Below are 12,500 nucleotides of genomic sequence, written 5' to 3' on the forward strand. Positions count from 1 at the left end.
GCTGGCAGGTTGTATGCCAGGGAAGAGATGGGGTGGGTCCCAGGAACACGGCTCCCCGTGTCCAGCGCTTTGGGACGGAGACACACTCCCTTGCCTGGTTTCTCAGAGCGAGCCCCGTGGCCACGGCCTCGCGTGGACCTTCTGTCTCCTACGTGGAAATCTGCCATGTTGGTAATTGCTTGGCCACTGCCGCCGTGGCCAGAGCTGTGGTCACCTCTGGGCTGCACTGTTTAAAGAGTGGGTGGCCTCGGCCAAGTCTGGTAACCTTCCCATCCCTTGATTCTCAGCCCGTACCCTGGAGGCCCGATTCAGAAATCTGCAAGTTCACCCAGCACCTATGGAAGGTTCTAGAATGGCTCGTCCCCCCAGGTTTTTATTAGCTTTGCTAAGAATGAGAAAAATCGCCCAGGCCTTGGACATCTGCCTTCCCTCCCTCCCTCCTTTCCTTTCTGCCCTAGAGATTGAGCCCAATGCACCTCTGAGGTACATCCCTAGCCCTTTATTTTTATTTATTTATTTATTTATTTATTTATTTATTTATTTATTTATTTTGCGGTGTGGGGGATGGAACCCAGAGGCGTTCTACCTCTGAGTGACACCCCCAGCCCTATTTTTTTATTTCTTGCTTTTTGAAACAGGGTCTCACTGAGTTGCGGAGGGCCTCACTAAGTAGCTGAGGCTGTCTGCGAACCGCGATCCTCCGGTCTCAGCCTCCCGAACGCTGGGATGACAAGCGTGCGCCACCATGTCCGGCTAGTGAAACTCTTTCAAAGAATAAAAGAAAACAAAGACAAGCCGGGTGTGGTGGCGCACGCTTGTAATCCCCGCGCTTGGGAGGCAGAGACAGGAGGATCACACGAGTTCGAAACCAGCCGTGCTGGCTTAAGAGACTCTGTTTAAAAAAAAAAAAAAAAATATATATATATATATATATATATATATATATATATATATATATTATATAATAGGTCTGTGAGTGTAGCCCTAAGGTAGAAGGGCTTCCAGGAACCCCAGTACCACAAAAAAAAAAAAAAAAAAAAAGAGAGAGAGAGAGAGAAAAAAAAAAAGACAAAACAAAAGAAAAATCAAAATGCTGCCAACAGCAGCAACAACACAGAAGTCAGATCTGTTCTCCACGCTGTGGCCGGCTGGAACTGGACTGGACTTTCTCCTTGACCTCGATTGGCCTTGGAGAGGGTCAGCCCTCTGCCCCCAGAGCTGTGGGCAGTTCTAGAAGACTGTCTCGGGCACCGGGGAGACAGATGAATAAAACTGACCTCATGTTTGGGCGGGGGGAGGGGAGGCTCGAGGGGCCGAGGGGAGCGAGGCCGGACCCCCTCCCTCTGTGGCAGCTGACATGGGGGCGCCTGGCCTGGCCAGCCAACCCCAGCTGATGTGGCCAGAGCGAGGGACTCAGGCGCAGGAGCCGTGCTGCCAATATTTAGCGGCAGAGTCGGGGTAAAGAGGCCCCGGAGAAACATAACACAGACGATCGATCCCCATGTTAGCCTCTTAGAGAGGCGGAGGGTGAAGAATAGCTGCTGCGCCCGGCGTGGTGGCGCGCGCTTGTAATCCCCGTGCTTGGGAGGTGGAGACAGGAGGATCCGCCTGGTTCGGAGCCAGCCTTGCTGGCTTAAGAGACCCTGTTTCCAAATTTAAAAAATAGGTCTGGGAGTGTAGCCCAGAGGTAGAAGGGCTTCCAGGAACCCCAGTACCACAAAAAAAAAAAAAAAAAAAAAGAATGGCTGCTGCTGGCGATGAAACCGTGGACCTTATCTTAGCACACGAGAGGTGCCCTGAGACAGCCGTTGCCCAGAAAAGGCCTTGTACCTTGGACGCAAGGACAGGGACAGTCGGACGATTGTGTTGGGCGATGGAGGTGGTGATGTTCTGGGCACAGGGGAGGGAGGAACCCTAGGTCTGGAGTCTTCCTCCAGCCAGAGGGTCTTTGGTGGTTGAGGGGCTTGGCAGGCTGGACCCCCCTTCTCCCTTCCATCCCAGGGGTGAAGATGTGAATGTAGTTCCTGGAAATGACGAGCGCCTGCCTCAGTCACCGGCTGGATCCGCCTGTTCGGAAAGTACAGCCACCATCCTGCGTTCAAATGAAGTCAGGTCTTTGTGTGTGTGTACATGGTACTGGGGATGGAATCTTGGGGCTCTCTACCTCTGAACTACACCCCCAGCTCTATTTTATTTTTATGTGGAAACAAGGTCTCATGAGGTTGCAGAGAGCCTCGCTAAGTTGCTGAGGCTGGCCGCGAACCTGCCATTCTCCTGCCTCAGCCTTCCAAGTACTGGGATTACAGGTGTGCACCACCAGCTGGGCTAGAAGTCAGGTCCTTTTTTTTTTTTTTCGGGTCTGTGGATGGAACCCAGAGGGGGTGTGATCTCCGAGCTACACCCCCTGCCCAATTTTTTATTCTTTATTTTGAAACAGGGTCTCACTGAGTTGCAGAGGGCCTCACTAAGTAGCTGAGGCCGTCCGTGAACCGCGATCCTCCAGGTCTCAGTCTCCCGAATGCTGGGATGACAAGCGTGCGCCACCACGCCTGGCCCAAAAAGTCAGGTCTTAATTACCCTCTTGCATCTCATCTCGCGAGTTCTCTGCCCTGGCCCAGAGCGTTGGGGATGGAGGAGGAAGAATCAAAGCTGCGGAGGAGAAAAGGGCTGGGTGTGCACTTCAGCGCCAGTGTCTCATCCTCCCTGGTCCAGGGCTGCTCCTGCCGAGACCCGACAGAGCTGACCCAAGGCACGGCGGGTCATCTAAATCTGGTCCAGGGCCAGGCTCCGTGGGGCCTCACGGTGACCTGGAGATGAAGGCAGATGGGACCAGGGTGGTGGTCGAGGAAAGGTATAAAGTAAGACGTAAAGAGCGCCATGGTGGTGCACACTTGTAATCCCAGTTTGATGGAATCCAGGTGCCCTTGAAATTCACACAGCTGAGCAGGAGCCCGGAGGGGAAGGACACCAGGCAGAGACGAGGGGGTTCCAGGATGGAGACCGAGACCTTCCGAGGTTTGGACTTGGAGCAGGGACGGTGGTGGAGGCAGCAATGGGTCAGGAGGGCATGAATGCCCGAGAGGGGCGGGTGTGATGGCCGCACCTGCAAGCCTAGTACTTGGGAGGCTGAGACAGGAAGATTGCAGGTTCAAGGCCAGCTTCAGCAATGTAGTGAGACCCTCAGCTACCTAGTGATACCCTGTTTCAAAAACAAAGTAAACAAAAGGGCTAGGGGTGCAGCTTGAAGGTAGAATGCCCCCTGGGTTCAATCCCCAGTACCAAAAAAGCAAGCAAGCAGAAAGAAAAAAAGAAGGAAAGAAAGGAAGGAAGGAGGGAGGGAAGGAAAGAACAGAACACTGGGTGGTCTAGTGGGAACTTGACCTGGTCTTTTCTTCCTCGAATGATTTTTCTTAGATCGGAGCAGGAGAGGATGGCTTAACAGGATCTAAAGTATGTGAGCGGGGAGAGAAGGAACAGCTACGGTGGATCTGGGGCACAGGGGGAGGCGTCCTTGGGGGGACTGATTTCAGTCCCGGCGGGCAGGTGAGGCCCCGCCCTGAGAATGTGCAAGTCTAAGGCGGTGTGTTGAGATGGGAAACCTAGCTGGCTCCAAATGAAACGCGTCAAGTTACGAGGCATCGTCCACTACACCCAGGCGCCAGCCTCCCGCCGGAGGCATCACTGTTCTCATTGGACAGATGGCGAAAAGGAGGCTATGAGAGTTTCAGAGACTGGCCAGAGGTCACACAGCCATGGGCAACAGCCTGAGGACACAAACCCTTCTGACCCGAGAGCCCCGGCTCTTACAAACTACATCTACCCGCCCGGCGTGGTGGCGCACGCTAGTAATCCCCGCGCTTGGGAGGCTGAGACAGGAGGATCGCGCAGGTTCGAAGCCAGCCTCAGCTATGTAGTGAGGCCCTCGGCAACTTAGTGAGACCCTGTTTCCAAATAAAATATAAAATAGGTCTGGGAGTGTAGCCCGGAAGTAGAAAGCCCCTGGGTTCTACCCCCAGTACAACAAAAAACAAACAAAAAAATGACATCTACCAACTGTGTTCATGTATTAACAGCTCTTCAGACGCATCTACTTAGAAAAGACCATCTGAACAGAAAGAAAACACAGGCCCTGGAGGGGACTCACCTATGTAGTTCATGATAAAGCCCTGGCCCTTCCCGAAGATGAGGCCCGCGGGGTCCGAGTGGAACTGGATGGTCAGGTCCGGCGTGGAGGAGTACAGCTTCTGGGGGCCGCTGCTCCCCAGGTACTGGCCCAGGATGTGGGGCATGACCTCGTCGCCATCATAGACGGTCAGGATGTCGCTGTTGCTGAGGTTGAGGCTGGGAGGGCAGAGGCAAGAGGGAGAAGTCGAGGACGTCAGAGTGAGGGCGGCCAGGAAGTTCTCGAGTGTTTTTTTTTTTTTTTAAAGGCAACACATAATTTCTCAAGATGTAAGATGTGTGACGTGTCCAGCCCTGAGCAAGGGGTGGGATGAGGTAGGCACACGTGGTGATTGGGACCAGGATGTGTTGTCCCTCCTAAAGGACAATTTGGGGGTGGGTTGGGGCTCTGAAGGCAGGCTCATGAAATGCTTTTGCCTGCGTGGGCCCCACTGCAAAGCCGAGCCCCCCAGGAAGCACCACCATCAGCACTCCCAGTAATCCGTGGTTTTGCTTGGGTGACTGCCATGTGCTGGGCATGGGGCTGGGGCTGGTGAGACTTGGGTCCTTGTTTTTTTGACAAAAGATGCAGGCAGCCGGGCGTGGTGGCGCACGCTTGTAATCCCAATGCTTGGGAGGCAGAGAAAGGAGGATGGCATAGGTTCGAAGCCAGCCGCGCTGGTTTAAGAGACCCTTTTCCAAATAAAAAAGTATAAAAATAGGTCTGGGAGTGTAGCCTGGAGGTAGAAGGGTTTCCAGAAACCTCAGTACCACCCCTCCAAAAAAAATGCAGCTTGTGAATTATAGCTTTCTCTCTCTCTCTCTCTCTCTCTCTCTCTCTCTCTCTCTCTCTCTCTCTCTCTCCCTGGTTCTGAGGATTGAATTCACGAGTATTCTGCCTCTGAGCTACACCTCCAGCGCTATTTATTTTTTTATTTTAAAATAGCATCTCGGTAGATTGCTGGGGGTCTCACTAAGTTGCTAAGGCTGACATCAAACCTGCGATCCTCTTGTCTCAAGTTTCCCCAAGTGCCGGGATTATAGGTGTGCCTGTAATTTTTTTTTTATTAGGTAGCCATATCTGGCTACCTTTTTATTTTATTTTATTTTTTTGCAGGATTGGGGATTGAACCCAGGGGCATTCGACCTCTTTGGGGAGCCATTAAGTTTTTCCCCTAAAAGAATATTTCCGACTCAGCTGGCTGTCCTTCGCCCAGAGTCAACAAGGTTTGGGGTCATAGAAGGTTCAAAGTAAAAGGTCTGCGAGAAGATCAGGTGGTGATGGCACGAGGGTATTGATTGACCTACCTGTAATGTATGTGCTTTGGATTGGTCTGTGTTGTATTCCGGTGGTGATAACATGAGGATATTGATTGACCTGTAAATACCTATAAATACCTCAAGAGAAATAAACCCATTGTTGGCCAGTAGGAAATATTGACCCAGGAGCAGGGGTCGGCCAGTAGAGATATCGACTCCGGAGTAGGTTGCCCCACACCCCCACACCCCCACGTTAGGATTAAAAATTCTCAGAATCAAATTCTTAGCGTTAAATTATTTCATCCTCACGCCTCTCTTCGGAACCCGTACTCTTGCCGGCTGGCTCCGGCAGGTGGTGGCCCGTACGGGGAGATTCTGAAACTGAGGACCCGGTGAAGGACACCGCTGAATAGAAAAAGAGCGCGTGCGAAGACTCGTGGTGGCGGTGAGAAACGTGGGAATTGTAGTGGGAGTTTGACAATGGGTCAAAAGATTGGTTTTTTGTTTTTTGCACATATGATAAGGGATATGCTTTGTGTTAGGGAAACAGAGAGAACACGAAGGAGCTTTGACTCCACTTCCTAAGGAAGATGAGGATACGTTAGATACTGAAGAAGAGGAGCGGCTGGAGGAAACTGCTGCTCGGTACCATCAAGATGAGTTATTATCTTTAATATCACCGATATCACCGCTTCAAGTGGCTATAAATCGGGCTCCAAAAAACGGAGAAGATACTAGAGGATTCAGCCTTTTTCCGGTTACTGAGGACCCCGATGGTCAAGGAGGTGTTACTAGAGGACGTAGACCCTTTCCTTTCAAACAATTAAAAGAATTAAAAACGGCTTGTGCTCAATATGGGCCAACGGCACCTTTGACCCAGACCTTTTACTTTGAACCTTCTATGACCCCCAACCTTGTTGACTCTGGCCGAAGGACAGTCACCTAAGTCAGAAATATTTTTTTAGGGGAAAAACTTAATGGCTCCCCACAGACCTGCAAGCTACACCCCAGCCCTATTTTTATTCTTTATTTTGAAATAGGGTCTCACTAATTTTCAGATGGCCTCACTAAGTAGCTGAGGCTGGCTGGGAACCTGCGATCCTCCTGTCTCAGCCTCCCAAGTACTGGGATTACAAGTGTGCGTACCATACCCGGCAGTTATCTTTTTATTTGGAAACAGTGTCTTGCTAGTTTGCTGAGTTGCTAAGGCTGGCCTCAAACCTGGGATCCACCTCCCCAAGCCAGCCTCTCCTACTGACAGTCACTTCCCACTTTGCACACGTGACAGTCCCCACACCCCTCCTGCCCCCAGCCAGCTTTTGACTGGAATGGGCACCGAATGTGCCTACTGTGTTAAAAATCTGAGTTGCCATCTTTCCCCTGCACACAGTAGGCACTCAATACATGCTCTGTTAGGAAAGAGCCACTAGAGAACCTATCTGTGGGCTGCTGTCTGCTCTTGACTTTATGGGAGTGCTCTTTTGCTCCAAGTGCGTTGGACACATCCGTTTCTCCTGAGAACCCTGGCTCAGGCCAGAGTGAACCATGGTGGGCGGCAGGTCTTTATTTCTTAAGCCAACTTCACAGCCAATTGCTGCTAACAGTGGGCTCCAGACAGTGCACTACTTGGCTTTATTCTGTAATTCAGTGCCCTAAGTGCAGCAGCTGCACCCTCAAGGGTGCACACAGTCTTCATTTTAAACCCAATCACACCATTTTGTTTTCTGTAAAAAAAAAAAAAAATGGAGAAGGAGCAGTGTGTTGGGAGGGTGCATGGGCTCAGGGTAAGGAAGGCGTGTGATTTCCTGACATTGCTTGTCTACGACTTGGCTTTAGTGTTTCTAGTCTGTGTCCTGGGCTTTTAGAAGGAGAAGAGGGGTCGGGAGGTCATGGGTCAAACTCCAGGTTCACTGTGGGTACCAGGGCATTTGAATACCCTGTCATTGTGTCATTTCCATTATGGACATCTTCATCGTCACCGCCCCCATCGTCATCCTCACCATCACCATCATCACCACCATCATCACATCAATCACCGTCATCACCACCATCATCACCATCACCACCATTTCACCATCATCCCCATCATCGTCATCGCCATCATCATCGCCATCATCACCATCACCATCATTATCATCACCATCATCAACACCATCATCACCATCATCCCCATCATCATCACCACCATCATCACCATCAACACCATCATCACCATCATCACCATCATCACCACCATTATCATCACCATCATCACATCGCCATCACCATCACCATCATCAACACCATCATCCCCATCATCGTCATCACCATCATCACATCAATCACCGTCATCACCACCATCATCACATCAATCACCGTCATCACCACCATCATCACATCAATCACTGTCATCACCACCATCATCCCCATCATCGTCATCGCCATCATCATCACCATCATTATCATCACCACCATTATCATCACCATCATCACATCACCATCACCATCACCATCATCAACACCATCATCCCCATCATCACCATAATCGCCATCATCACCATCACCATCATCGTCATCGCCGTCATCATCACCATCATTATCATCACCATCATCACATCGCCATCACCATCACCATCATCACCACCATCATCCCCATCATCACCATAATCGCCATCACCATCACCATCACCATCACCATCACCATCACCATCATTACCATCATCGTCATCGCCATCATCATCACCATCATCACCATCAACACCATCAACACCATCATCACCATCATTATCATCACCATCATCACATCGCCATCACCATCACCATCATCCCCATCATCGTCATCGCCATCATCATCACCATCATCACCATCACCATCACCATCACCATCACCATCATCACCGTCATCGTCATCATCATCACCATCACCATCATCACCACCATTATCATCACCATCATCACATCGCCATCACCATCACCATCATCAACACCATGATCCCCATCATCGTCATCACCATCATCCTCGTCATCATCACCATCACCATCAACACCATCAACACCATCAACACCATCCTCCTCCTCCTCCTCCTCCTCCTCTTCAGTCTGCTGTTAACATCTAAAGACCTCAGGTGACTTCTCTCAGTGATTCTCACACAGGGGCCATTCTGTCCCCAAGGGACATTTGCCAGTGTCTGAAGCCACGGCTGTCCCAGTGGTGAGCTGAGGCCAGGCACATCGCTAAACACCCTCCAACACACGAGACGCCCCCCATAACAAAGAATGATCTAGTCCGCCATGCCAGTGGCGCTCGGGTAAGAAGCCCCCCTCACGCGGCTGCACTCTGTGGACAGGACGCAGAAACCTGAGGGGCTCAGACTCCCCCTGCTCCTGGAGCCTCATTTCCCCTGGGCCGAGAGAAGACAACCAGAGCCAACCACTCCTGCTTTCCACAGAGAGGACCCCTGGCTGTTCACTGAGTCCCCCAGAGGCAGAGGCTGAGCGCCGCTGTGTTGAGCTTGGAGCCTGGTTTACCGGGGAGCACCAGACCTTGGTGAGGGGGATAAAGAGAGGGAACCACTGTGGGGCACATGGACAGGCAGTCTCCACTGTGTGTACTGGGCTCGGTCCTGCAGGAATTTTGATCACAGGCGTGCGCCTCCACGCCTGGCTGAGTCTGCCCCTTTGATAGATTGGTGCTAATTATGTACACCAGGGGAAGTCATTTAGCCCCTCCCAATTACTAGATAAACCTGAACTTTCAGGGGCTCTGCTGAGCACTGGGTCCCTTGGACTCCATCACTCAAGCCACGGGAATGGAATTGTACCGGAGCCACCGCAGGGAGACTCACCCAGGCGGAGGTTGCTTTCTGCTGGGGTCTGAGCAGAGATGTTAGTCAGATACAATGCAAGGAGAGGCTGAAAAGTCAGGATGATTCCTGAGCAAAAGTGGGAGGGAGAGGTGCCGGCAGGCAGGCAGGTTTGATCAGACTGGAACCGGGTGTGGCAGGATTCCCTCCCCAGCAGGTCATGGGGCTTCCGGAGGCCAGCCCCTGCATGACGCGGCCCCTCTTGTGCTGAAGCCCAGGCTCTCCACACGCACAGGGTTTGAGCTCAGCTTCCAGCTCTCCCTCCACTGTCTACCCCTGTTTTCTTGGTCAAATGGCCATCTTGGCTCAGATCACGACCATCTCCTCATCTGGGTAAAGTGCAAACTTGCAATCCTGCCATCTTTTCTGCTCCTCCCACTTCTCTGCGGCCGCCTCTCTTCCTGTCCTTTCCAGAGCAAACTGCTCTTGCGGTCTCTGGGGCTTCACATGTTCCCTTCTCACTGCCTGGAACGTCCTCAGCCTTCTCTCCTCAGATCCATTGATCTCAGTCTCCCAGGATTCCCTCATGCACTAAGCCGGGCTGTCCCCTTGGGCCTGGCCAGGAGCCCTCCTGTGCTCACCCTCCTGTGGAGTCGGCACCTGAGGCTGCAATAGTCTGGGTCACATCTGCACCGGACTGGAAGCTCCCTGAGGTGGGGACTACGTCCGTCTCACCGCTGCGTGGTGGTGAGCTGGGTGTACGCCAGGAGAATCAATACCAGCCCAGGGCAGGCAGCCGACCTCAGCCTCAGCTCCTGCAGAGTGGACTGGCTCTCTGGGATCCCTGCCTGGGCGGATGTCACCTGGACTGGACTCTCCCCTGCCCCAGCCTTAGGGGAGAATGCCTCTATCCAGGGTCCTGACTGCTGTCCTCAAAGGCTCCCAGAGGTCAAATTGAGAATGTCAGTATCATCGGAGGGGGCTGCCCCGCATGCTCCCCAGCTGTCTCTGGACTCCAGTTACCCTCGTCCTCTCTTCTCCTTGGGGGAGCAGGTCACAGATCTAGCCTGGGGCCACCTGACACCCCCGCATGCCTGGGCAGCCCCTCCAGGCCAGCTCTATGGACTCTGCCTTCCCTCCCTCCACCTGGGCCTTGCTCCAGCTGGTGCTGAGGCCTCCCAGGGCAGAGCCACCATCTGAGGGCTTGTCAACCCTGCTCTAAAGATCTGTGGCCCCACAGGATGTTGGAGAAAGATTTTCTTGGACTCACCGTTAGGTGAACAGTAGCCAGGGTGCTGGGCATTCAACAACCTCGTCCACAAAACCTAATGATGGTTCTGTTTACATTATGATATATTATCATTATTGTTAATAATAATAATAATAATAATAATAATAATAATAATAATAATTGTACAGGGGATTAAACCCAGGGGCTTTCTATCTCTAAGCTCCACCCCAAGCCTTATTTTATTTTATTTTTAATTTGAAGCAGGGTCTCCCTAAGTTGCCAAGGGCCTCACTAAGTTGCTGAGGCTGGTCTCCAACCTGCAATCCTCTCGTCTCAGCCTCCCAAGTTCTGGGATTCTAGGCACATGCCACCAGGCCTGGCGATTATCCCCATTTTTTTTTGTGGGTCTGGGGATGGAACACAGGGGTATTCTACCTCCAAGTCTATTTCTTATTCTTTATTTTGAAACAGGGTCTCATTAAATTGCAGAGGGCCTCACTAAGCAGCTGAGGCTACCATCAAACTGTGATCCTCTAGTCTCAGCCTCCCAAATGCTGGGATTACTAGCCTGCGCCACCAAACCTAGCTGATTATCCCCATTTTAAAGATAAGGACACTAAGATCTAATCGGGAGAAATCACTCAGCCAAGGTCACAGGGGAATCAGACCTACAATCAAAGCAAGGTCTGTTGTTTGCTTGAACCTGAGATTCAAACAGCTGTTTATTAAAAAAATCTCATGAAAGCCACACAACCTTGTCTTTAAAAAGCCTGCCTGGGTCCAATCCTATATATAAAATGTGGATTAAAAAGTGCAAATAAAGTCCATGGGATGTGATTCCACCACCTCTGTGGTCTCAGCTAATTGGCTCCGATTGTCTGGGTGTTCATGTTAATTCAATTAGACCCTGTTTTCCATTTTTTGTCCCTACCGAGGTAATATGTCTTGGTAATTTTCCACCAAGGTAACATTTTCATACAAGACTCGCTGTATTAAAAGGATTATGTCTCCTGAATATTTGACATTGCTTAGCAATTAAATTATTTTTGTTTCATTTATGGTTATTATCGATCGGGTTTAGCATAGTAAGCCATAAAAGCGGTATCAAACTTGTTACGCAGCCTGGGTGCCTTTATTGTGTTAGTGATTTATGCTGTGCTTTTTGAGGTGTTTAAAAATATTCAGGGAACGTAGAAAGAAAGTGGTGGTGGATGGCTCCCGGCTCGGGGGCTGGGCCGGGGCTGTTTGCTTGGGGAAAGGCAAAGAACTTAATTTTTCAGTGGACTCTTTTGTACCTTTGAGTTTTGAATCATGTGAATGCATTACCTCTTCAAAGGGATAAAAACGGCTCAAGGGGACGTCAGTACAGCTCCCACTGGGGTGTGGAGAGAGGCCAGACCAAGCTGGAATACAGAAACCCTACCAACCCACAAACCGTCCTGCAGCGAGGTAATTCCTCCCTTGGCCAGCAGGGGGCAGTGCGTGCCCGGGGGGCCTCACACATTGGACCCGGACCTATGAGTCCCAAGGATGTGGGAGAGGCGCAGGCTTGAACATAGGGTACTGAACAGCTGGTCAAACCACCTGGCTTGCCTGCCTGCCTTCCTTCCTTCCTTCCTTCCTTTCTTTCCTTCTTTCTTTCTTTCCTACTTTCTTTCTTTTTGTGTGGATCTGGGGATGGAACCCAGAGGCATTTGACCTCTGAGCTACACCCCCCTTCCCTATTTTTTATTCTTTATTTTTAAACCGGATCTCACTGAGTGGCAGAGGGCCTCACTAAGTAGCTGAGGCTGTCCTCGAACCGTGATCCTCCAGGTCTCAGCCTCCCGAATGCTGGGATTGCAAGCGTGTGCCACCACGCCTGGCTCTGTTTTTTCTTTATTCCTTCCAAAGGAACGTTTTACTCTAAGCAGAGAAATCGTGCACTGTGATGGATAATTACAATGCATGGATAATAGTATAAAAATATAAAGTAAAACAAAAAATAAAAGAAGGTTTGCCCAGTGGTATTCATGGGTAATTTTGGCTAGACAGACATATTTAAACACGTCGACTGGCCAGTCATG

The 12,500-nt window shown here is 50.9% G+C and overlaps 1 protein-coding gene across 1 annotated transcript in view; it reads right to left on the reverse strand.

Annotated features, from left to right (window-relative positions):
* The window catches only part of SEZ6L (seizure related 6 homolog like), a gene marked incomplete at both ends in the record, with an annotated part of 72,424 nt that overhangs the window by 23,382 nt on the left and 36,542 nt on the right, over positions 1 to 12,500 (reverse strand). The window contains one exon of the mRNA XM_080717796.1: positions 4,145 to 4,341. Coding sequence (XP_080573922.1) covers positions 4,145 to 4,341 — 197 coding nt within the window. The remainder of the gene's footprint in view (positions 1 to 4,144; positions 4,342 to 12,500) is intronic.

Source organism: Muscardinus avellanarius (assembly GCF_963383645.1).
Source record: "Muscardinus avellanarius genome assembly, chromosome: 21".
NCBI classification, from domain to species: domain Eukaryota; kingdom Metazoa; phylum Chordata; class Mammalia; order Rodentia; family Gliridae; genus Muscardinus; species Muscardinus avellanarius.